Consider the following 25,117-nt stretch of genomic DNA (forward strand, 5'->3'; position numbering starts at 1 on the left):
ACGCGGAGGAGCCGCTTTGGGAACGAGGAACATTTGTAGGCAAAGGCTTCTGCACACGAGGAGGATTGAGGCTAATAAATCGCTTCCTGCAGCTCATTTCCATTAATAGGACATTACAGAAACATTAATAATGGCACCGAAATACCAACTTCAGCTTTATTACCAGGCTGAACTTCACCGAGGGGAAGCACTTGGTGTTGGCTCCCAGAACAGGCAGTGCAACTAGGCTCTCGGAAATAGAGATGTGCCCCAAATTATTGATTTTCTGTATTAAAAAGATTTTGAGGCTTCCTTTTCCTGCTTTTCCAAAGACAACTAAAAGTAAAACCCTGAAACACAAAAGCTGGGGATTTTTAATGCAGCATTAAAAGAAGGAAAGACTTCTCCTCCTCCAGGCTGGAGGAGATTTAAGCAGAATCCTCCCAAACCCGGGTGTGGACAAGGAGCGACGTGGTTGGGCACCATGCAAAGGGTAAAACATGACCCAGGCTCGAAGCAGCAGCAAGGAGAGCCCGTCACCCGGCCACGTCCCTCTGCACCGTCCCTGAGCCGGGGACGTGGCCGGGGCAGCCGAGGGGCAGTCCCAGAGCTCACGGGACAGCAGTGCCAGGCACTCGTGTGCGGGCTGGGGAAGGGGTGGCACAAGGGGCCCTGGCAGCCACTTATCCCCTCCCAGGACTTGCTATTTGGGGCACACGACGCAGCAAACAGCCCCGCAATCCCGTTTCCTTGCAAGCACAAAGCACTTAGCATTAACCAACAGCAGTGCTGCAAAACACCAATAAAAATCATTAAAGCAAAAGTCTCATAATTTAGCACAGAGATTAGCTTCTCCGCCTGGACCTGCAGGCTGCCGATTACAATTTATTTCTCCCATTTATGGATATTGCACGGACGTGCGAGCTGGATTCATTGCTCCAATGTAGCATCCATCACTGACACTGCATCAAGTTGGGCTCGTTGATGCTTCAAACAAATCTTACTAGAGGTGCATGCAGTGTTTAATTCCCAATAAACGCTATTTGCAACTCTATTTTAGATACCATGCAATTGGCTGTTTTTTTTTTTAATATTTTGAAGCTGTTGTATTTGCAAATATAGCCCCGTAGTGATTTGCCTGCGTTATTGCAGGTTTACAGGCTCTGCGTGGGCTGTGCTGAGCGAGCGGAGCAGCACTGCCCCTCCGTGGCTCCGCTGCGGCTCGCAGCGCGGCGGCTGCACGCGGATGGGGCGAGGGCCCCTCTTCCACTCCAGAAGATCCCTTGGAGAAGGAGCCAGCGTCCGGCTGCGCTCGGTCCGAACGGTGCCGCCCTCGACAGTCCAAAGCACCGAGTGCTCTTCCATGTGGCTCGTGCGGCCGGTGGCTTTGGAGCGGGATCCGCGGAGGTGTCCGGGGGCTGCTCCCAAGGGCAATTGGTGCTCCTTGGCTGGTTTCCAGCTCGTTGCAAGCAAAAATCTCCACGGGATTCAAGGAGCATCTCCAGCCGGCCGGGAGCAGCTCCGCAGAGCGCGGCTCAGCCTCACAGGGATGGGGACAGGGATGGGGACAGGGATGGGGACGGGGCCGCGGTGGCAACGTGGGGCACAGGCCGAGGGTCTGCGCGAAACCCCCTCCCGGGGCAGCACCGGGCTCTGCTGTGACCGCAGCACACAGCGCTTCTATATTGCACTGAGCCCCTTTAACAATTACTAAATCAATCAATCTATTAATAAAGATTAAAATCCTCTAGAAAAGGCGGGAAGACCTCTTGCTCCAGATGCCCGTGCTCCCTATTTTTAATGCTTCCTTAAGGGTCTCCATTTGTTCTGTCACTTACCATCATCCGGAGTAATTTGGGGCTGTTAGAGAAAGTTCATTGCTGTAATTGCAACCATATTGGTCATTAAAGTTGACAGGCAGCTGTTGCCGGAGTCACTTGCCGGCTCCTGCTACTCTGCAGAGACCTCCCGGCGTTTGCGGAAACGTTAACTTGAATTTATGGAAAGGAAGCGACCGCTGATGCTTCCGAGGAAGGGGAAGCGCTGGGAACTCGGCCTGTCTCCCCTGCGCTTGCAAACCCGTCCCTGCTGCAAAGGCCGGAGGTGCCGTCGGAGATGGGGACTCATCCCACCTCCCGCTGCTGCCATCCCGCAGGGGCTGGTTCCGCCAGGGAGGATTTCCCGGGCTCCGGCAGCAAGTGCCACACGTCGTTATCCCTTGGGAAATACGGACACACGCAGGAGAATCTCGCTTTTTTTAACCAGTAAACTTTATTTATATATAACAACAGTACAAAGTGAGTCCTTGGCTTGCAAAATAGGAGTGTTTCATATTTACAATAGGTACACAATAATATATTAGAATAATAACAAAACCCCCTTTTTTTTTTCTTGGAACATTTTTAAATACTTAAACTTTCTTACTTTTTTTTTTCCACAACACTTGTAAAAACAACGACAAAACAAAAAGAAACAAACCAAAAAAACAAACAGACAATCATCTTCAAAAAAAAATATATAGTACAGAACTCCAGTGTGTCAAGTATCACGGGGGGAACGGGGGAACAGGCGGGAGGGGGGGTTAAGGACACAAATCAACTCATTTCCCCCCGCCAACACACATATCCCTTAAAACCGGCATTTATTATTCTTACGGAGCGGGTGAGACCCGGTAAGAGCCTGTTCCGTGAGCAGGAACTCGCCGCTCGCCAACCTCGGCCTCTCCTGCTTGGGGAGGCCAGAGATTTTAGTACCTTTATCTTCCCTTCCCCTGGCTGCTCCTTGCCCTCCTGGTCGCAGCCCCAAGGCGCCCTCACACAGGGGAGCTCATCACGGGGACGGGGACATTTCACTGTCGTGCCAGAGGAATTTGGCCCAGCTCGGCCTGGTGGCTCTTCCCGAGCTCCCCTCGGAGCTTCCCGGCCCCACACGGACACGGCGGATGGAGAAGCTCTCGCGCAAACCTGCGAGCTCCCCTGCAGGAGAGGTGGGAAGGGTCTCCGAGGAAGGGCCCTCCTCATTACACTCCACTTCTACGAGGCCAGAAAGGAAGGAATGGGTCACATATAGGGACACAGGGTCTGGAGGGATCAACACGGACACTTCAGCGTTCCCAGCACGGACAGAGCCCGTCCCGTCGTGTTTGAAGGGGCAGTGGAGCCGTGTCGGCTACTCGTCCTTCTCTGACCGCTGCCTTTGCCTCCTCACCCGCATCCCGGCACCGGGGAGTTTTCCCAGCCTGTTCCAATCCACAAGCCGAGTCCTCGGGACGGGCAAGCTCCGACGGCGCCGCAGCAGGGACAGGACACGGCACCGCGGGGACAGCGGGACGCGGAGCGGGACCGCGCTCGGGGAGGGAGCTCCTCGTCTCCACTGGCGCCTCGGCGCTTTGGAGAGCACCCAGCCAAGCCTCCGGCTTCCCCGCACAGTCCCTTGGAGCTGGCAGCACCCAAGGGTGCCCTGAGGCCTCCTGCGCTCGTCCCCGAGGCGCCCACCCGCACGGGGACGGTGTCTGTGGTGAAATCCGGGTAAAGCGGGCTCGGAAATTCCAGCGGGGGCACAGGGAGTTAAGACAGTGTGTGGAAGGCACTGCTGTGATGAAGGGCTCGGCTGCCCTTGGTGTCCCCGTCCTGCCACAGCACCGAGAGCCCGCAGGAAGCGTCGCCATCCCACACATTCAACGCCAGGGTCGTCACTCGGATAATCCCCGCTCCGCGACACACTCTGCAGCACCAACGCTCCGGCCATCGCTCCGTGCCTCCGTGCCGGGTTCTGCGGTGGCTCCCGCTGCAGCCCGTCACAAGCTGGATCCCAGCAGGGCTCCAGCGGTTTGGCCATGCCGACCTCTCCTGCCTTCCTTCCGGCACGGCTCATCCCGTGCGGATCATCCCGCGTGCTCCGGCGGGCCCGGCCGGCCTCGCCTCCACATTCCGCTCTTGTCTACGGGCTTCCAATAAAGGCTTTCAAGGTGGAGAAGCGTTTGATTAGCACCCGGCTCCCCCTCGGAGCGGGTGCTTTGAAAGCGCACGAGCAGAAGATTAAATGGAATTATTCAAGCAGCAACGCCAGACACAGAGATCCCAGAAAATGACGTCTCCCACTTTGATGTTGAAACACCTGAAACGGAGCGAGCCGGGGAATCACAAACGGGAGCTGCGCTCCTGCCAGCCGGCTGCGCACGGTGCGGGCAACGAGATGGGGTGAAACCGTCTCATCCAAGGCCAAGTCCAGCCTGCCGCAAGCGCCAGGGAAATTCCACAGGGAGATCTGGAGCTTCCCATTCCCAAAGGAGCAGCTGAAGAGTCAGACGCAAGCAGGGCAGCGGATACAAGGGCTGTGCCCCAAGGGGATGTGTTGCTTCACTCCATATAATTGCCTGTAAAGATCTATAATTCATGCCCACCACCACAAGGAGACACTCGGTAGATAATTTATAGGCCATCCCTTCCCGGCAGCTCCCCTCGCCATCCTGCTAAGCCCAGTGCCCTTTTAAAAAATGGAAGAATAGACGTTTCAGCTGCATCCCGTGGGAGGCCCGTCACAAGTTTAATACTTCCCTGCTTTGCCAAGAGCTCCCGCTGGTTTTGTCTCGTCCTCTGCTCCGTTCCCCCCACAACGCACAAACCCAGCACCCCGTCGCCCACGTCCTCTCTCCGCACACGCTCCAGGCTCGGCCCTGCGCGCCGGCACCACCGGGACACTCGGGCGCTGCGGCGTGCGCCTCCCCGACACAGTCTGTGCTATTGGCAGCATCCACGTTCTGCGAATCCTACGGAATACACTGTCCAAGCTGACATCCAGGAGCGGCCTGAGGGGCTGCAGCACCGTGGGAGTCTGGGGAAGAATCCCGGGGAGGTGCCCGGGCACCAGCCCGCGGCAGGACGACCTCGGCAGGGCTCCGCGTGCCACCTTGGAGGTCGGGTTCGGCGCAGGAGCGGCTCCCCGGCGCGGGCTGCCTGTGCTCAGCCCCTCTCCGACTGCCTCCTCCTGTGCCAGCTCTGCACGTCTCTAGATCAGAGCCCCGCGGGCCCAGCGCGCGGCTGCCGCACATGTCAGGAGCTCGTTGCACAAGGGCAGTCATTAGTGTCTCCTCCAGACTCCTAATAGGGCCCAGAGATGCTCACATGGGTGCATTACCCAGAGCGAGCGGCTCGGCATGGCTTTTCGAGGACGGTCATTAGAAGGACAATGTTCCTGAGTAGTTCTCCAGACGCGCTGCTCCCCGGGAGCGGGCGGCTCTCAGATCCGCGCGTTGTGGGTGACGCTGGGGGTCCTGCCGCCCCTCCGCTTGTTTCTGGAGGGGCTGTCGGTGCTCGCGGGCCGCGCGGCTCCGGCAGCTCCGCACGAACCGGCGCTGCAGGAGAAGCATCGCGGCGTTCCTTCCTCTCCTGGCATTCTCCCCAAGGGACACGGGCGCTTTGGTGTCTTTTGGAGGAAAAATACTCACAAATATCGGTCTTCCACGGGCTGTCACAGCCAGCGGGGACCGAATGCAAGCACGGGATGTGCAGACAGACACACGGACGGTGCAGGCACCGGTCGAGCTTTCCTGCCTGCGAGGGCAGAGAGCTCCTTCCCTCGCTAGTGGGGACAGGTGACGCTGCAAACGCTGATGGGAAGCGGCGAACGGAGCCTGCTCTGACCTCGTGGGCGAGCAGAAAAACGATAAATACGTCATCTCACCACAGTAACCTTTTCAAGTATCACTCACTGTAAACATCGGGTTTTCGTTTGTGTTTTTACTGCAAGGAGCTGGATGTGGCTGCCACAAACCACCACGCAGGGCAGAGCGCCGAGCCCGGGCACCGCCACGCGAACCGTACCTGCAGGAGAGCCCCCCGGCCGAGGGGGACACGGGGGGACAAAACGCGCTTAAAATCAGATCCTTCCTCATTCGACAGTAAATGGGATTTAAAAAATATATATATATATAGACACTATATAAATACATAGATAAAGCTGGATTTCAAGACAGGTTGGATGATCTGATTTTTTTTCAGTTCAGGTAAAGTTCCTTCTAGTGCCTATAACTTACTCTGCCACTGAAGCTTTTCCTGGCTGAACTGTTACCTTACTTGTGTAAAAAGGTTTGGTGCAAACTTGTGCTCATATTTCGACAAGATTCCAGAAGGAAGAGAAATTCCATTTCCTCAACTTTCCTATGGGCTTAAGAGCCCCTTCAGAGAACATCTGAGCTGCATGCCTCACCCTGGGAATCTCGTGAAGACAGAAATGAGAACTGAGTTGTGTTGCCAGGATTATCTCTGTGGTCTGTGTTTTTTGTTCTATTTTTTTTCCTTTTCCTTTTTTTTAAAAAAAAAAAAATAAATAAAGTTTTACTTCCTAATATACATCAAACAATTTTCATGCAAAGCAGCAGTCATGGAAACATCCAGACTTTCTAGGTTCCTTCCTTCCATGTATACTTGAATAATTGATCCACCTTGATTGGATTTTGATTGAGATGCTTTGTCTATGTTTTCCTTCTCATTTCAACCTGCATTCCACGTGCGTTTGAACACAGCAAGTCCTTGGGCCAGTGTCTGCTCCCTCCAGAAAACACCTCGGTATCTGTGTGTATCCCGTGCCTTCCTCGCTCGAGCTCCTTATTCCCGAGTCCTTGCAATGCGCTGCTCTTCTCCGTGAGCATCACCACCCTTCTTCAGCTCTCAATAGACATGGCACCAATAAGTTGTTCTACTTTGTATGCCAGACGCTGCCTACGTGCCTGTTCATCCTGCTCCAAAGCCCCGATGAGCTGGTCCAAAAAAAATGGGGAGGAGAGAAAGAAGAAAGAAGTCAGTGACAGAGCGAGGGGGCGGACACAGCCGGCGCGCGGTCAGAAAGACATGAGATTCTCAAAATGGGCACGAGTGGGACACATCGGGAGTCAGTAAAATGTACCAGGCAAATCTCCATGGTGCCATGGGAAGATTTCTGGGATGGGTGCAGTGCCCAGCACTGGCACCTGCAGTGCCGAGTGTGCGCATGACTTTGGGACAGCGCGACGCTGACCAGGTTTCCTCTGGTTGGAGATCTCCTTCCAGCCAGAATGCACACAACATTCAGCTGCTGAAGTTTTGCAGCTACAATAAATCCCTTCCCTTAGCTTTGCTCCAACAAAGAAACTTAAATAATAAATGGCAAAGCAAAGTGGCGAGTGCTGTGCCATTCCACAGTCATGCTGATTTATTTGTTGGACTGTTCAGTGCACATTACCAGCACAACACAGTCATTCCCACTCTTGTACCTTGGACTCTACATTTCCTGTCTCATTTAGCATGAAAGTTATGAGATTTCAGATCCTAATCGGAAAATGGTTGTGGCATTGTATCACAAATGCATACATGCAATTAAGTGACAAAAACCTTCCTTTTAATGGATGTAATTGCAAAATAGGTTCTTCTTACACTGAAATGAAGGGGTGGAACAGATGGCGAGAACTTGGTTTCAAGTGATGCATTCATTAAAGGAGCTCAGGCTGCCAGGAATTTTTTGCAAACAGAAGTTTGCATCACTGCAACATGGGATTTGTGCCACTCTGTTCCCAAAAGATGAGGATGCTTTTGGGGAGGTTCAATGGGTCATGATGATCTTCCACTGCACTTAGGAGTGAGTTGCACTGGGGAAATGCCAAGACTGAGAAATTCAGTTGCTCACACATTTTAGCTCTCCAGTCTCCTGGGAAGCGTGTTACTGGCACGGTCAGGACCCAAACCTCTCTGTGCATGAGCAGATGGATACGGGCAGCGGGGATGCAATGCGAGTCCTCCCTCACGCTGTACGTGACATGGAGATGGCAGGGCCCTGCAGTGACACCCACCTCTTCGCTGTACTTGCTCACGTAGGAGTAGATCTCGTTGAGTGCGCTCAGCATGTTGAACTCGGCGGAGTGCAGGCGCGACTGCTCCGCGAGGTAGGCGTTCATGTCCTGGTCGCTGATGGCAGGGAGCTTGGCGATGTCTGCGTAATACCTGTGAGCAGAAGGGGTGAAGGGGAGCCCACGAGGAACACGAGGCTCAGAATGCCCCTCTTCTCCTCGGGATTTAACCCCTCGCTGATGAAACCAAGAGCAGCAATGCTGGGCGATACCACCTACCGTCACGAGTCAAGCTGCTAAGCCCAGGACCAGAGCACGCGCGCGGCTCCCGCCCCGCGCCGACGCTCACCTCTCCACCCAGCTCTTGTAGCTGGGGATGTCCTTGGCGTAGAGCAGCTTGTTGGAGGGGGAGTCCTTGCCCAGGCGGTGCTCTGAGGTGGAGCACGAGTCCATGAAGGTCTGAGCCACCACCGAGAGGCAGGCGTCCGTGATGCTGCCTTTGTGGATGTCGAACACGAACTGCGGGTTCTTGATGACGTTCACCCAGAAGCGCAGAGGAAGGCTGCAGGGAAATGAAAAACAAAGTTAATGGTAAGTGAAGGAAGCAGAACAGCGGCTCTGGGTCCTCCCCGTGCCCGGCGGGCAGTGCAGGAGCCCAGGCAGGGCGGCTGGCTCCCCTTGCAAGGCCGGGAGCAGCAGCGTGTGCCGGCGAGAGGCTCCACGACAGAGTTCATTAACCCGGGTCTTGGCGCAGGCTGAGCCGGGGGCAGAGCCGCTGCCCGTCCACACTAATCACCGGCCGCGGCGGCGAAGGCGGGCAGCAGCCATCAGAGCCTTCGTCCCCAAATCCCGAGGCCTTTGCAATCAAAGGGGAATTATTATTCCTTTTTTCTTCGGCTGTATAGCAGGATCAAAAAAGCAGCTGCTGCTTTCTATTACCTTTCAAGTCTCGACTCGCTACCCAGCGAGAAGCACTGGCGGCTGCAGCCTTAACCCTTGCAGCGCCCGGCGCGTCGCCCTCTCCCGCATTCGCCCTCGCGCCCCACGGGGACGGGCCCGGCCGGGCTCCAGGTGCCACGAGGGCTCCAGCAGGACCAGCTCTGCCATCGGGCACCCTCTGTTTTTTACAGCTTTAGGAAGTGTCACCTGTATTTGTGATCTGAGCGGTTTTATCCTAGTAACTCCTTCTGCTAAGGCTTTCCATAAAATGTTTTTGGCTTCCCACAGTCTTAGCAGGGAAGCCAGCTTTTGCAGACGTGATGATTAGAGGCTTTTTAAACCACGAGGGACTGGAGGGGGTACAGAGTCCTCCGGGAGCAGCCATTTGTTGGTTTTCTTTCCCCTGCCTCACAGAGGTGCATTTCAACCCATGGTGCTTTTAATCCCAAAATAAGCACAGCAGCAGAGGCGCGGAGCTCCCGCTGCTTGCGGAGCGCTGCAGCTGGGGTGGCTCATGGTGTAGCATCAGTTTTTGGATGCTAAAAGCCCTCCTGTCCCCAGCCCTTTGCCCCTGCGCCCGGACGGGCCTCACGCTCACCAGTTGCTCTTCCAGGTGTGCCGCACGTCCGTGTCGTGGATGCCGTGCTTATCGGCCTGCTCGTCCAGGAAGTCGAACATGTACTTGATGGCGAGCGGCAGCGCGCTGCCCCGGTGCACCGTGCTGAACAGCGTCTCAAACAGGTCGTCCACGAACTTCTGCAGGGTGCCCTGGGGACGGAGCGCGGGGTGAAGGGCGGCCGGGCGCTCCAGCCCCGCTCGCGGCACCGCGCAGGGCTCTGGGGTGCTGCTCGCGCCTGCAGCTGCTGCAGGCTGCGTTTACACTCTATTTCTAAGGCAAAATACAGTTTTTTGTGCTTTCTGAGGCCAAGCTGCGCTGTCTGCAGCAATGGCCGACGCTAAAAAGCAGCAAGACCTTCTCTGGCAGGGGAAAGTGCCAATTTACAGGCACTCTGGTGCCTTTCTGACTCTGAGGGCTTTAATGCCTTGCAGAGGAGTGAAGTATTGCAGCTATCATGGCAATGCTTAACTGCGGCTGCGAGGCTGCAGCATGGGGAGAGCAGGGCAGCTCCTGCCTCCGTGCTGGGCGGCCACAGGGAGAGCTTCACTAACGAACATGTAAGGCTAATAAGCGCAACCAAGGGCAAGCAAGGCATCAAGGGCATCGCTACACATTTCCCGAGCAAACGTTAGCGTAAGGCAGTTACCTTCGTAGCTAGTAACCTCGTCAGGTAGATCTCGGACACCATCTTACTGCCCCGGTCCCCTTCCTTCTGGTCCCCGTGGTCATGGTTTTTGACCAAGTGCCAGACTTTGACGCCGCTCTCCAGGTCCGGGGTGATCATGGGGGCGCGGGAGCGCAGGCTGTCCGGGCTGCCCGTGTACCGGAACGTGGAGTCTGCGACACAGGAGCGGTCGGTCACACGTGGGGCTCCGCGACGCCCAGACCGGAGTCCCTTGGCCCTGGCCTCTCCCTTCCCTCCCTGCCCCAGGTCAGCCGTGTCCTTTACTCACAGGTGCTGGAATCACACAGCGTGTTGGAGCACCAGCATGGAGCGAGCTCGGCCAACCACACTTCACTTGCAGGGATGTGCAATAAACTTAACTTCCCAAAGAACATGCCTCATTTATAAAAATGGGACAGAACAGGCCACTATATAACATGGCACCATCCGTTTCATCCCTCGCTGCACATCCTGGCTCCCCAAGAACCTCTGCGTTCCCCCAGTCCAGCCTCCCCTTCCCAGCAAGGGTGAGAGGATCGATCATAAATCAGCAGAAGGAAACACAGGAGTCACTACAAAACCAGCTAGATTCCCATCTTTGATTAAGGCTTAGATAAATGAGTATTCCAGCTGATCTAACGAAGGAAAAACATAGGGGGACAGCGAGAAGCATCTAGTAAGTCTATTTTTAAACACAGCTCTGTACTGATATATAATGGGGAAAGTAAATAACTATCTCATTTAAATTCCGTCTGCACAATTAGAAGTATTAATCTTAACATGAGCAATGATAATTCATATTTGTAGCTCGCAGAGGCTTTTCCATATGACAGAGATCAATGAGAACTTAAGGCCCATGTTGTGTGACCCAGCTTGGATGTTTCCATCACCTGAGGAGTGGGAAGCCCTGGGCACTCGTGTGGGGGTTGCATTTCACAGCGAGAAATGGCCTTTTCTCCAATATGTAGAGCCTGACATGGCTTTTGCCTAAAGACCCTCTTGCCATTCGGATGCCTTTCCAGCCCCCTTGCTCGAGAAAAAAAAATATATTCTGGGAGCTATTAACAAGACATGGAGACAAGTTTGTCAGGAGAGCTCTCATTTGCAAAATATTGTGTAAAAAGAAAGATAATGAGAGATCAGTGTGCTGGAGAATTTTCCACCGCTGCCTTTTATGAAAGCATATTATTACTATTATTGTGGATTTAGTGCTTTAAATGCACACCTGGCACCTCACAGGCTCATTTATTCAGCGTGGAAGCTCTTCAGGGACCACGTGTAAATGCCTAACCACGCTATTATGCAAATGCTGCGTTCCCAGGTGTGCGAATCCCCGCACGCTGAGTTACGATGTTGTTTCCCATTTCTGACCCATTAGCTAGGAATTCAGGCTCTTCCTCTTAGAGCGCCGGGAGCCAGCGGCATTTTTCCAGCAGCTCCAGCAGAGCCAACCCTTCGTTCCAGGCAATGGGAAGCGAGTGGCTCCTTGGAGGAAGCTGCTGCTCATTCACCTACGAGCAAGGGCAGCCTCGACAGCGGCTGTTCCCAGTCGGAGCGGGGAACACGGCACGTGGGCAGCGCGGAGGCAGGAGCGGCAGGACGCCGGCTGGGAAGTGCGAGTCCCCTCTGCTCCGCTCCGCTCCTTACCGTATCTGCTGATGGACGTCCGGGATATGCTGGCGGAGGCAGGAATGTTGTAGGAGGACGTCTGCTTGGGGACCAGGGCCACCACCGAGCGGTCCGACACCTGGGAGGCAGAGCGGGAGAAGGGGAGATCAGCACGAGGTGCTCTGCACACCCAGAATGCTGCAGCTTCTGTTGAGGACGCTGCAGCTCGCATTGAGGATGCTGCAGCCCGCACTGAGGACACTGCAGCTCACACCCAGGACGCTGCAGCTTGCGCCGAGGATGCTGCAGCTCACACCAAGGATGCTGCAGCTCGCATGGAGGATGCTGCAGCTCGTGCAGAAACCCCAAGCCCAGCAAAGAACTCGCAGGAGAAAACGTCCTGCCAGGTCCCTCTTGCTTTGCACAGGAGACACGTGCTCCCTGTCTGGTCGAACGCTCTTGTGGGCCAGGACTAGCTTAACAACAAGGGATGGAAGGAAGGAAAGAAGTTCTAAATCAAGAGACATATTGAAGAGCTTTTGGGTCGTTCTGATTTAAGATTATATTTTATCCAATAAAAATGGCAAATCTCAAGGCCTGTTGTGATCCAATTAAAGTAACAATGCAGAGGGAATAAAGCAGCTATAATAATGTTATGGACCGTAAAGCATCCCCATTAAACCATTTTTTATTTTAACAATTTTTATGAACTTTAAAAGTTTGATTTGCAGGCGAGCAAGTCATAAAGCCATCTTTAAGGCATTAAATTGTCAGTCTCTCTGTTGCAGCAGAGAAAGAATTAAATGCTGGGAAGTCAAACTGTAAATGCACATTAGTGCTAACAAGAGTCTGTTATAGGAGATTTTAGTAGCCGTGCTTAATTTTACCCTCCCTAAAAATCTTAACAGTCATTGGAAGTTTTTTAACTTCCTTTGGTTAATTAGGAAGGTGCAGGTTTGCAGGGACGAGACCTGAGCAGCTTCCAGCTCTGCCCTTGGAGCCCCAAGACACAGTGGGGCAGGGAGAGGCAAATCCCAGGCCACAGAAACTGCACATCAAAGCTCGGTACCACCAACCTGCTCTATGTAAGTTAATATATTCTGGATCTAGGGGAGCTCTCATGGGGATTTCGGGCAATCTCCCAAGTGGGAGCTATACTTTGCTTCCCGGGAATCTCCTCGTGCCCCGGATGAAGTGGCGCTCGTGCGACTTTTGCAGCACCAGCCACCTGCTCCACCTGCAAGAGAATGATCCTGAATGCAGAAAGCTCCCTGCAAGGCTTGGGGCCTGCAAAATGAAAGGTTTCCTGCAAACGTGAGTTATTATTATTGCCAGTGCTGGTGGAAATAATAGTCACTTGCGCTTCACGGTGCAAAAGTGAGATATTTCTAAGCAAAACACTTCAAACACCTCTGTTATTTCCTCTTCTATTCCTGCCTCGCTTCATCCAATTTATTAAGCTGATGGAAGAAACAATCAGTGGTGATATTATTTTCTTTGGCTGTTATTAGCTGCCACTTCAGCTCAGCCTCAGCCCGGAGAAACTCGAGCGCGTAGCCCCGGAGCCGCGCGCGGAGGCAGCGATTCCCCGGCTGCTGCACGGGGATACGATTCCCTCGGCACTGTGGTTAACCAGGAGAGAGGCACTGCAAATTCCTCGCGCACCCGCAGCGCTCCTCTCACTCTCTAAATTTTGGGTCGAATGACTCTTGTCAGCTGAAAAACACCAGCGTGTTAAATTAGCATCAGATGTAACACACATTCCTTCCCCATCGCTCTCCACTGTTGTCACGCTCCCATAAAACCCCAGAGACGCTCGGGAAGCTGGCTGGCTGTTTTACAACTTTATAAATATTCCTATTTTACCCCTATCTGGAAATGTGCTGCTTGAAACACCTTAAAGAAAGGAAAAACTAGGGTAGAGGAAGCGAGCGGGAGCGCAGCTGAGAGCCGGCCCGCACCGAGCAGCACTAACCGGCTCCAGGTGGAGGCTCCCGGCCAAGCCGCTGCTGGCTCCTGCATCTCATTTTCTACACGAATCTTCCCACTCTGCTCCTAATTTTTCATTTAAAGTAGTTTTCTAATCTCCCAGCCCTTCCGGACTCCCAGTGGCTGACAGGTATTCATGCTTTGCTGCCTCCGAGTTAACCCTCCGTGAGCCACAGTAAATCATTCGATATTAAATTCAGTGATTCATTTCACTTTAGTAAAGCCACATGGGGGTGAGACTCTCCCATCGAGTTTAATAGGCATGAAACCACGAGGATACCATCCAAATGAAATATGATTCTTCATAACTTAGTGTAAAAGCTCCAGAGACTTTAACAAAGAATTATACCTATTTAACCTATAAATCTATTTTTATAAATGAGGAAATAGCAGCAAGCATGCAGTTCTCTACATAGTTCTATAAGGCAGCTCAGAAATATCAGAAAAAGTTTAATACTTCTTTTAAAATTCAATCTGGCTTTTACATGTTAGGATTTCCCATGAAAAATATATTTATCAGCTGATGCAGATATATGGGGGATTCTTATTCTACCTACTCAGAACATAAAGACATGGTGTAAATTTCTAGCAGAGGAATACGCAGGGGGGAAAGTCTTGCAATTAAATAATTGTCCTATGAAAATCCTCATCCCGCTGACGCTGGGCCGGCGCGGTCCATGGTGCGAGCTGGGCCTTGATCCCGGAGGAGCAGCAGGGAACCAAGCCCAGGAACCGCCCGGCACAAACCTGCCGAGCTCAAGGGCTTTCTGCTGCCCGCTCCAATGATGACTCCTATGAAACGGTGCCTCTAAAGCTCCAAAGCATAAAAAGCACAAAACACCCACGATATTGCCAGAGAAGCCCCGAGGGCCCCTCCAGTTACTGTGCACAAGCCACAGAGCACTCTTTGCTTTCAGAGCAGCACGTGAAAGCATAAAGCAAGGGGAAAGACATCTGACCAAAGGAAGAGACACTTCTGAATAAGAGATAGGGCTAGCTTTGCAGAGCTAGTATTTACTACTGCTGGAAAAGAGTGACTACCTACTTCAGCAGTCCTCCAGAAGCCGGAGAAATCTGCCTTTCATTTTCCTGGCTTGCACCACGCTTGCTCCATAGCAGCTAGTTTTCCCTTCCCACGTCCCTGCTGGTGACAAGAGTCCCTGGCTACCCCCTCGCCAGGCCTGGTCCCTTTGCTTGGATGCTCCTGGTGAAAGCGGTGGCAGAGCAGTGCTCGAAACCCAGCTGCTTTCATACCCTCTTGGAGGCTGTGCCTTTGCCCGCCTATTTGTTTTACTGTGTAGCTCTGGAGCATCTGTATTTCTGATACCTAATAAAAACATGTATTACTCAAACAGAAGAAAAGCCCTGTAGAAATACAAAAAAAAATGCTGTTTGGTTTTGGCAGAAGCCCTGCCTTGATGAGATTTCTGTTGCGGTGCTGAGAACTTGGCTTCTTTTTATGGCTTCGACAGCTCTGTTCTGGCTGCTCAGAGTTCTGGCCAGCGCGAGGAGAGACATGTGCAACCGCTACCTACTTGGATATTTGGCAGCAAACTTCTACTTTGCTCCAGAGCAAAACTGACATTCAAATGGTAAGAATAGCTGCCATGCCTCAAGTGCTGTAAGGACTTTGCTTATTTTAAGGGTAAAGTAATGGCTCAGGTTTCCCACAGGCACTAAAATGAAAGCGCTCCCTCCCCTAGCACCCAACACACATCAGACGGACCTGAATTTCACTTCTGGCTTCCTTAGATGACTTTTAAAGATCAAGGCATAATAAAGTCTTACTGCTTCCCTGCTTGTTGGTTAATCCCTTGCAACTGTCAGGTAAAACAGATTTTAAAAGCCAACAATGGAATTTATATGCCCAGCTCCCGTGAGATTTTCAAGGTAATCTGTGTTTAAATCCTTCAGGCTGCTTGGAAAAGTTGCCTCTAGAGCTGCTTTTTCACACGCACTTTGCATATTTATGCCATTCTCGCTGCCTCGCTCCCTGATTATATGGCTGCTGTCAATACTGGCTCGCATTCAACTTACACAGCAGGAGTCACGCTGATGGACTCGAGACGCTGTATAAACAGTGAAAGATGCCAGATTAAATACTAAACACTTCAGTGTAGGTAGTGATGGACAGTAGTAGGTTACAGGTCTCAATTAATGCAGTTATCTTCTGCTGCAGACAGGCCTTTGATTCCTCATAACCAAACTTTCTCCTGCTCTTTCTTTACCTCTTTTTACATTTTTTGCACACCGTTAGAAGTCCTTTCCAACCACCAGGCACCTATCCAGAGCAGTCTGGGCTGCACTGGGGCATGCACACTGCAGGAAACATTTCTTAGGTCATCCAGTCCACCCTGGCCAATGCAAAATAAAGTATCTTCACCATCCTGCCAAATTATTTGTGATTTTAGTGACAAAACTCCCGTTATTTGCCACAGAAGAGTAGATCTCAAATATAGGAGACTTGATGTTACCTTGTCAAGAAGCAGCTCCTGATTTTCACCCTTATTTGACTTAGCTTTGCCCTGTGACCCACAGCAATGTCCCCCGAGTCTCCCACTTGACAGTACTGAAATAAACACCCTTTCCTTCCTCTGCTTTTTGCATGATGATCAGGAGTCAACAAGCTCGTGAGTGTGACAGAGCAGTCACCTCTGTAGCCTACCTGTCTGCTCATGAGGTTCATCATGCTTCTGAGGAAGGCAGAAACTCCTGGTCCTTCCCCACAGAGCAATCCTGCCCGGCCCTGTGTCTCCAGCAGTGGCAGCTCAGCCCTCTGCAATGCTCTGTCTGGCTCGCATGCTGCTGGCATTTTTAATTTAGCCAATTTTCAACTCTGCTAGTTGCTTTAAGATCCGTGTCAAGGTTGCTTTCCTGTTTAATGCACGAGCACACAGAGCCATTCTGGTTTATCATACGAACGTGACCTCTCTGCCTGCCTTGGTAGATGAGACACTTGGGAACTAAATTCCTGCTTTTCTCTTCCTTCCCCGGGGCAGCTCTCCGGGACCTCTCTGCCGAGGCCGGTTTCTTACCTGATAATGCACCAAGGTGTTCAAGCGCTTCCAGTCTCCTTCGATCTTGGTGGTGATGTCTTCATCCTGCAGCACCACACGAGCGATCCGGCCCTGGCGCCACTCTGCAAGGGAGACAAAAGCGAGGTGACACGACGGCCAGCGGGGCAGGAGATCTAACGGCCTCCAGCCACTGCTGGCCCAGCTAGCGCTTTGGTAGAGCAGCCTCTCTCATTGGGCCCCCCATAAGGGTATTCAAAGAAAACTAATTTCTTTCTCAAGCTCTCATAACTATAATGAAGGCCATACTGTAGCTTTCTTGCAACTAAGTGCACAGCCTTTCAGACCCTCTGCCCTGGGAAGACACTGACCCTTGTGGAAAGCCTTTGCTCAGTGGAGTGTAGGAGACTTAAGGCTGGGGAATGGGCAATTAGCTGAATCTACAGAGATCAAAACCTATCTGGTGGGAGCAGCATCCACGCTTGCTTGGGGCAGAAATCTGTGTGTAGTTGTGCAGGTAACTCCAGTCTCAGCTCTAGCCTTCAAGCTCTGCAAATCCCACTAATGACCACTGATAACAACAGTCTCTGTAACGCGGTAGGGAGGCTCCTACCCAAGTCCATGTCAACAGCTCTCGGTCTTTGAGAATACGGGACATTTTTGTATACTGCATCTAGGATCTTCTCTTTGACTTGAGTGATGGTATCACAGTTCAGCACCTTCACGGGGATCTCTGGACTGTTCTCATTATCTGGGTTCACACAGTTGAGGATCTGCAAAGGAAGGAAAACCAGACCACTCTAGAGAGCTTCAGACAGGTATTCAGCAGAACAATAACAGCAGCTGTCATACAGCTAATTCTCACAAAACACCCACACTGCATCCTTATTTGCATCATGGCTGTTGCATTTAGCATTTCTTTAAAAACAGAAAAATCCAGGTCCTTTGTCCTTTGTCAGAGACAGGATAAGATCTCCCCTCAAGCTCTGCCTTTCAAACCCTTTGCTCAGTGAGGTACAAATGAGGTTCATACCTAACTCGTGGGTGGCTCCAGCAACCTACCTCGGATTTGTAGCTCTGTGGATGTTACAGATTACTGCACTGGCTTCAGTGCTGTGGTTTATCCTGGAGACCCCATGGAAGCTCCATGGCAGTGCCCAAACCACTGGCCTAGATGTCAGAACAGCTCAAACCCAGCTTCTACAGCAACCACTCACCAGAGTTTTGTACTCGATTTGCTGCCGGATCAATTTATCCTCACTCAGGGAGTAACGCGCTTCCCCCGTGATGGCATCAATTGGGCCTTTCTCCATCTGCTGCTTGATGGCACAGTAGAGCATGAAGAGGGGCTCTCCGGCACACTCCTGTACAACAAGACAGACAGTAACACTAACACGGGGGTGACGGTGTCTTTCCCCCAGGACCGCTTGCCTGCGAACACATCTTGCTCAAGCCAGGGATCCATAATCCCAGGGATCCATCTTGAGCCCATGTGCAATCCAGGCTTGCAGTTCCCAGCAGGGCCTAGAGAGGATACCCCAAACCACGAGCTCCACCGCTTCTTGAGGATGTTGTCCTTGGCTTGCTAAGTCTTTATGGAGTCTATATTGCTGAAAAAGAGGAATTTGAGATCCGGATCTCACTGCTCACTCCCGTGAAGCAAGTTCTGCAGCACTTCCAAAAACAAAGTTAAGAAATACCGAAGTGCAGGCATGGAAGTCTAAGTGATAATTGCCTGTAAGCACTAACGAGGTGTAAGCGCTCAGGAGGGTGATCTGTTTGGAGTGCTCTGGGGGATGGAGCCAGATGAAATGAGGTGAAACCAAAGCCTGGGAAAGTTAAACTGAACAGCAGAAAGCACTCTCCCAAGCAGGGAGATCCATTAACCTGTAAACAGGGCTCAGGGGAAGCACTGGAAACTCTCTCACATGAAAAATTTCAGGCTACATTGAACAAGACGGGCAAAAAGGGTACTGTACTACAGTCTGCTTTGGGTCCCACTGGGCAAATTCAAGCATGGATTCACCCAGCGGACAGCTGGATGAGTGCTCTGGAAAGAGCAAGAGGGAAAGACGACGGCAAAGGGGCACATGAAGGTCTCAGCTCCATCCCTTGCTTACCTTGAGGAACTTGTGGAGGAGAAAGGCAAACCAGTTGGTGAGCATCTTCTCGGCCACTGACTCGGTCCTAGGGAAGCCGGGAGGACGCAGTGTCACACACGCAATACACACAAAATCAACCTCAATGTCACCTTTCATGTTCAAGGTGTCCTCATGGAAGCCGGTGACATGACCCGTGGCTCCGGGTGGGAATGCAGCGGAGGGGCCAGCCCGGTTGCGGAGCTGATGGCAGCAGCCAGCCCGGCTGACAGCCCGTCACAGCGGTGACAGGCAGCCTGGTGACACCAGCTCCTTGCACGTGGCACAAATTACAGCCTGGCTGCTAAATCGTGGGGATTTGCGGCAGCCGGGGACGTGCAGGGACAATGCCGGGGAAATTGCAGCTTTCTGGCCAGCTCCACCCTGTGCCCGTTCCCCGGATTATCTCCAATTTAAATACAATGGTTTCTAATGATAGCTTTCAACACTGGCACTGCAGGACAGGGAGGTGGGACGGGCTGTCCCGCACTTGGCGAATGCTGCAAGGCCAGAACTGGGTGGCAGCTGGTGGGGGAAAAAACCTGCTGTTGCAGGGAGACCATTTGTGCCCTGGCCCCATCCCAGAGCAGGTCCCCATCCCGCTCCGGAGCCGCTCACCCGCATCTGCCCCGAATTAGGGACAGCCTCTTCGCAGAGCGTTTAAGGATAAACACGTCCTATGGAAGCCACAGGGCTTCATCCTCACGCTGATGCCATCAGCTGGGAACAGGAGCTGCAGATTTCAGCAAACCAGAGCTGATCCCACCCGCAAGGACAGCCGGGGTCACACTGCCCGGCGGCTGCAAGGATGCAGCCTCTGCTGGGAATTTGTGAGAATGCCTGCAGATCCTCAAGGAATTTAAGCCTGGATTGATTAACTGCCTGAAAATTCACCCTGCAGAATGACACACTTTCTGGTCCCCTGTTTACAGGATTTCAGTTCCCCAGTAAAGGCGAAGCAGCAGGAGCACCAGAGCCAGCCACAGCGAGCTGGCCGTGCAGATTCAAGAGCGGGAGAAAGGCTCGCGAAACGATGCACCCCCAGGCTTCAGGGTGAGCATTAATTTAACTACTTAATTCTACTTTGTGACTGGAGTATTAAATTAAGAGCAGCAAACCTCCTAATTAACATTGCTAATGAACTAATACTGTGTCGAGCTCCCATTAGCAGCACTAGGGCCGCCAGCCGCCTGCTCTTGCACTATGGAAATAACTGTGAATAACTGACGGCCGCTGCTGCAGGGAGAAGGTCCCCGGCGCCCGGGCGGTGACACCGCCCGCCCACCCCTTGCCCGCACAGCCGTGCCCTACCTGCGCAGCAGCAGCTTGGGGTGGTTCTTGTTCTCCAGGTTCTTCTCGATGAGGTCGGACAGCAGCTGCTTGAGCACGTCGGTGGCGTACTCGAGCCTGCCCTGGAGGCCCGTCATGATGAGGGAGGCCACGTTGCCGCGGTCGCGCATGGAGAAGCTGCGCTGCAGCTCCAGCGTGCGGATGAACGTCAGCAGGAACACTTTGTTGTTGATCAGCTGCGCAAAGAGCTTCAAGGCCTTCTCCACGTGCTGCTGCCCGTTGCCTTGGACCTGCAGCGGGCGAGAGCAGACGCCGTGTTTCGGGCCCCAGCAAACACCAGCTTTTTGTATTCGAAGCATTTCCAGCACTTGCTGCCTTAATCACTGCTCCAAACTGCACCCTCTGCATGCCATAAAGCTGCTGCTTTGAGGCTAACGGCCTCATAAATGACATACAATTTTGCTTGTTCTGCATAAAAAGTGACACTCCTATAAGTAAATTAAATACTAATTTAGACTATTGCTTTATTATGAGACAAGTGTAAAAAATTAATTGAGGCTTTCAGCCAGTTCTGGATTCAAGTAATTCATTATGAGTGAAAATGATGAACTACATTAAGCAACTCTTTAACAAACATCTTGGAGACTTACGTATTGGCTTTACTAACGTTACATAATTAAGCAACTGTGTAATTGGCAACACATTTATCACTTCTGCAATTCTGTTTTTCATGAGTAAAACAAATAAAAAAAAAGCATTTGTATTTGTTTGTTAGAGGATCAGCTTATTTGGCAATTGTGAATGTAACGTGGGGCTGGAGAACACGGGGCCAGGAGAGAGGCTGGTTCAGGGGAAGCTGCATGAGTTTCACCAGCAGTTGCAGTTCTGTGTTGGTGGCCTCTTGGAAAGGAATCTACTTCAATGCATTAATGCTATGGAGCACCTGCATTAACCACTGGGCACTTCTGACCCTTCAGTAAAGCCTTCTATGTTCAGAAGAACCTTGATGGAATCAATTTATAGGGAGTCTCTTAATTCACCGCCTAAACGAAGCTGCAGCTGGCTGAAGCACAGGGATTTTTATGCACATACTGAAGAAAAACCAGAGAGGGCAATTAAAACGCTTGCTCACAGCGAGCCCAGCAGCGGGCCCTGCCGAGGCAAAGCGCTTGCCCTCCTGTGGACACGCCGTGAAACAGCAGCAGGAGGATGCTCCAGGCACGCAGCTTTTCCCTCCATCCTAAGGTGATTAAGGAGGACTTTAAAGGCACACGGATAACTTATGTGGTGTGCCTCACTGCTGGTCTATAGCAATATAAAAACCAATAAAATAAAACTAAACCAGCAGCTGTGTGGAAGAAACCAAGAGGAAGCAAGCAGTGTGCTTAGACGATAAAACGCCCGGCTCACATGAGCTCTGGGTTCATTTTTCTACTAGTTCCCAGGGCCCCTAATAAAATTCAGGGAAAAGGTGCTTCCCTGCTGAGCAGGTTTCACGTGGGTTTCCCAAGGGACCAGCCCTGCTCTTTACCTCCAGCTCCCGCAGCACAGGATGGTCCTCGATGCCCGGGAAAAGCACCCTCATTGCATACGTCCGATAGTCGAGATACGGGATTCCCGAGCGATCCAGGTCGCTGGTTAATTCATTGATGTCCGTCTGCAGCTCTGCAAAAGCTATTTGGGAAGAAAAGAACGAGAAAGCAATCAAATGCAATCAAGGAGGAGCTCGGGGAGCTCGGGGAAGCAGGCCGCCTGCTCTCCTCGGGGGCACATCAGCGAGAGCATCAAGGGAGCAGCTCAGCAAGCTGTGACCTCGCTTAGATGGGCCCTCACGCTTGGAGACCCCGATGCAGCAGCTGCGAGCAGGCGCTGCGAACAACAGATGCAGAGAACAAAAGATGCTTATTAATTTGTATGCAGTTCACACCTGGGTATACACACCTAAAGCACCTTTAAAGGCAGCAGAGAGAAATGAGGATCTATTTTCCTACCTTGGTGTCTCCCATATTTTCCTTTCTTTTTCTTCTCTATCTACAGTAGCCAAAATAATCAAATCTGATGCTTCTGTGCAGAAATCGCCTGCTGCCAGGGTCAGGAAGGAGTTTATTCTTCCTTTTATAACATACCATCAACAGGGATATCACAGCTGTAGTGGTGTGTGCTTGTGTTCCTTATCCGAATCCTAAAACATTGCTGGCTTTGGCAAGGTCGCTGTGTCCCCAGGCAGGTTGTGTTCGTACAGAAGCCGGGGTCTCTCCTGAACAGGTCTCACTTCTTGCCCTACACTTTGAGGCTATCCTTTCAAAATCAGCTGAACAAATTGAGCACAGCTACCTGCGCGCACCAAGGTCACACTGTGAAATTTGCAGTTTCTATTTACTTTGCTTTGCCAGGCTCCCTTCCAACTGGATAAAACACGTTCCCGGGGATGCCCGAAACCTTCCAGCTCGGGGCCTGGAAGGGAGGCCCCGGCGCGCAGCAGCAGTGCCCACTCACCCTCCTTGCACTCCAGGGCCACCCGCGACTCCAGGTTGTCCATCTGCATCTGCAGCCTCTTGAGGGTGAGGTCGTTCTCGCGGGACTTGCGCTTGTAGGCGATGAGCACGATGATGACGATGATGAGGAGCAGGCTGCCGCCGGCGGCGATGCTCACGATGGCCGGCAGGGTCAGCAGGCTGTCCGAGACGATGCTCACGGAGCCGGGCGAGAAGAGGACGCCGCCGACGCGCACCTGCGAGCGAGGGCAGGTGAGCGGCAGCTCCGGCCCGTCCCTGTCCCCGTCCCCTACAGGGACCCGAGGAGAGCACGGCCCGGCCAGGCGGCCACCTCGGGAGGACCCGCAAACATCAGCTGCGACGGCTGCGGCGCTGCCCGTCTGCAAGAGCCACCGGGCGCCGCGTACGCGAGCGCAGAGCGGCTTCCAGCCGTGATAAATGTGTCAGCCCTTCACTATCGCGGCTTTGTTCTTATTATCTGATGGCTCCATTTGACTTTCATTTTATAAGCCTTCAACTCCCTTTTGTAAACTGCGGACATTAGCAACCCGGTGCCAACTCCAGTGACAGGAAACAGCCTCTTCACAGCGCGGAGAGGCGGAGGGAAGGGGAAGCTGAAGAACAAACCCGCCGGAGGCTACCAAGGGCCCTGGCAGCAGCTCTCGGCCACGCTGCCCTTACAGGAATCCCGTTGTGATAACTTGAGTATATTTGGAGGCTGAGCTCAAAGGAAAATAAAGCTCAGTCATAGTCTCACATGGAAGCAAGGGCACAGGGGCCATGATCCTCAATGAGGCTGCTGGTCCAGCCAAACCAGGGGGCAGGTGTTCCTGGCTTTTTTTGCTTCAGAAAAAGGCAAAATCTTCTTTCTAGCTACTTGGCAAATTGTGCCTGGCTACAAGGATTGCCAAAATCCCTTCCCCTGTGCAGGAGGGAGAACACAGCGTACTGCAAAGTGTCTCACCCATCCGCAGAGAAGGAAAGAGCAATGCCAAAGGAGAGATGGAGTCTGGTGAAGTCACTGTCATAAATATTTACCCCTTCTGGAAAGGTCTGCTAGCAGGTGGCACATCTCCAAGGAGGTAATATGATTTTTCCTCATGCTAATCAATGTTTTAAGCTTCCAGTTGGAGAATCACAAGAACCTGAAATCCTACTGATACCCGGATAAGAAATGGCGCTCAAATATCCCACGGATTTGGAGAGAGAGAGGAGGATGAAGGGCCCGAGAGCAGAGGCAGGAGCGGGTGTCTCACCATCACTTTGTGCTGCCCGCTGAGGTTGGGAGGCTCGCACAGCAGCTGCGTCTCCGACACGGTGACGGCGCAGGGCGTCTCGCCGATGAGCACGGTGTAGTTCAGCTTCGCTCCCCCTGGAGCCGGCGGGCACAGGTTTTTGCCCTAATAACAGAGATAGAGAAAACTGAAGAGATGCAGCCAATTTCCCCACTCTTCCCTCTCACCAACAGTGTGGGCACAAGAAGGGCCCTGCCGCCCTTCGCGGAGCTGTACGGAGCTTCTCCATCACACGTCGCTTTCTGCATCTCCCAAAGCAGATCTGGTCCCTCCCGGAGCTATGAATTTTGCCTGGCCATTGCAAGAGGGGCTGTAAAAGCTTTGCTGACATAACTGTAGATCTAGTAGATAACTACAGAGAACAGGACATGATTTTTATCTTACACAGCTGCTAGAGCTGTAGGGGACACGCAGCTGTACAGTTGTGAGCCAGCAAAGCCCTGGTTGTTCTGCTGAGCTCAAGCCAGCTCAACGCTACAGCTCGGGTGCTACGTGCGAGGCAGCCTCACCTTGAGGATGATGGGCGAGCCGGGTTTCTGCTCCAGGATGCCAGTGGGGCTCAGGAGCTCAAACGTCGGGTTTGGGTAGTATATGAACTTGGTGTCGTTGTAAACCAGCAGAGCCTGCACGTTGTTGAAGATGAAACCGAACTCGTCCGGGCGCTCGACGGCATCCAGGCCGGGCCGGTACTCGGCGGTGAGGGCGGGCGCCAGGCACGTGAGCGTGGTGGCGTTGAGCACCTTGCAGACCTGCGGGGAGGCCATGGCGTGAGCGCGGCCGCGCGGCGCCCCGGCCAGCGGGGACGCCGACCCGAGCGATGCCCCAGCACCCGGGCACACACAGCATCTCCCCAGCTCTGCCCTGGGTTATGTCCTGCACGGGCTGAGCTACGGGCAGAGCAGGAGCAGAGAACTGACATCCTGACCCTGCCCGCTGCTCCGCATCTTGAGGACAGATTTTAGAAATTATAGAGAGAAGCCAGAGAAAACCTTATTCCAATGCGCTGTTAAATTCTGGCTTGGACAATGATGTTCCAATTCCTTAATGCTCCCTGAAAAGTCCAGGGGATTGCTGTTTATCTGGAAATAATTAATCTAAGCTTGAACCATTACTGTCAGAGTTGGGGAACATCTGCTTCCTCTCCAGCACAAAAGCACCACAGAAGAGATGGAGGGAGAGCTCCAAAATGAAAAGTGTTTTAAAGGAGCTAAAGGATTACAGACTAGGTCACTTAGTCTTTTTTTCTTATTTTCCTTTCCAGTTGCATT

General features: G+C 52.6%; 1 protein-coding gene across 1 annotated transcript in view; it reads right to left on the bottom strand.

Moving 5' to 3' along the window:
* Positions 1-6,294: 6,294 nt before the first annotated feature.
* Positions 6,295-25,117, bottom strand: part of PLXNA2 (plexin A2) — a 102,390-nt gene continuing 83,567 nt past the window's right edge. The window contains exons 18-32 of the mRNA XM_088526917.1: positions 24,359-24,598; positions 23,811-23,954; positions 22,556-22,790; positions 21,591-21,733; positions 20,081-20,349; positions 18,752-18,818; positions 17,849-17,995; positions 17,245-17,404; positions 16,653-16,756; positions 11,668-11,767; positions 10,003-10,193; positions 9,336-9,505; positions 8,148-8,360; positions 7,802-7,952; positions 6,295-6,736 (exon numbers count right to left, since the gene is read on the bottom strand). Of these exons, the coding sequence (XP_088383043.1) occupies positions 6,641-6,736; positions 7,802-7,952; positions 8,148-8,360; positions 9,336-9,505; positions 10,003-10,193; positions 11,668-11,767; positions 16,653-16,756; positions 17,245-17,404; positions 17,849-17,995; positions 18,752-18,818; positions 20,081-20,349; positions 21,591-21,733; positions 22,556-22,790; positions 23,811-23,954; positions 24,359-24,598 (2,430 nt within the window). The 3' untranslated portion in view covers positions 6,295-6,640. The remainder of the gene's footprint in view (positions 6,737-7,801; positions 7,953-8,147; positions 8,361-9,335; positions 9,506-10,002; positions 10,194-11,667; positions 11,768-16,652; positions 16,757-17,244; positions 17,405-17,848; positions 17,996-18,751; positions 18,819-20,080; positions 20,350-21,590; positions 21,734-22,555; positions 22,791-23,810; positions 23,955-24,358; positions 24,599-25,117) is intronic.

Source organism: Tinamus guttatus, unplaced genomic scaffold (genome assembly GCF_059628265.1).
Source record: "Tinamus guttatus ecotype Peru unplaced genomic scaffold, ASM5962826v1 Tinamus_guttatus_pri_ptg000259l, whole genome shotgun sequence".
NCBI classification, from domain to species: Eukaryota; Metazoa; Chordata; class Aves; order Tinamiformes; family Tinamidae; genus Tinamus; species Tinamus guttatus.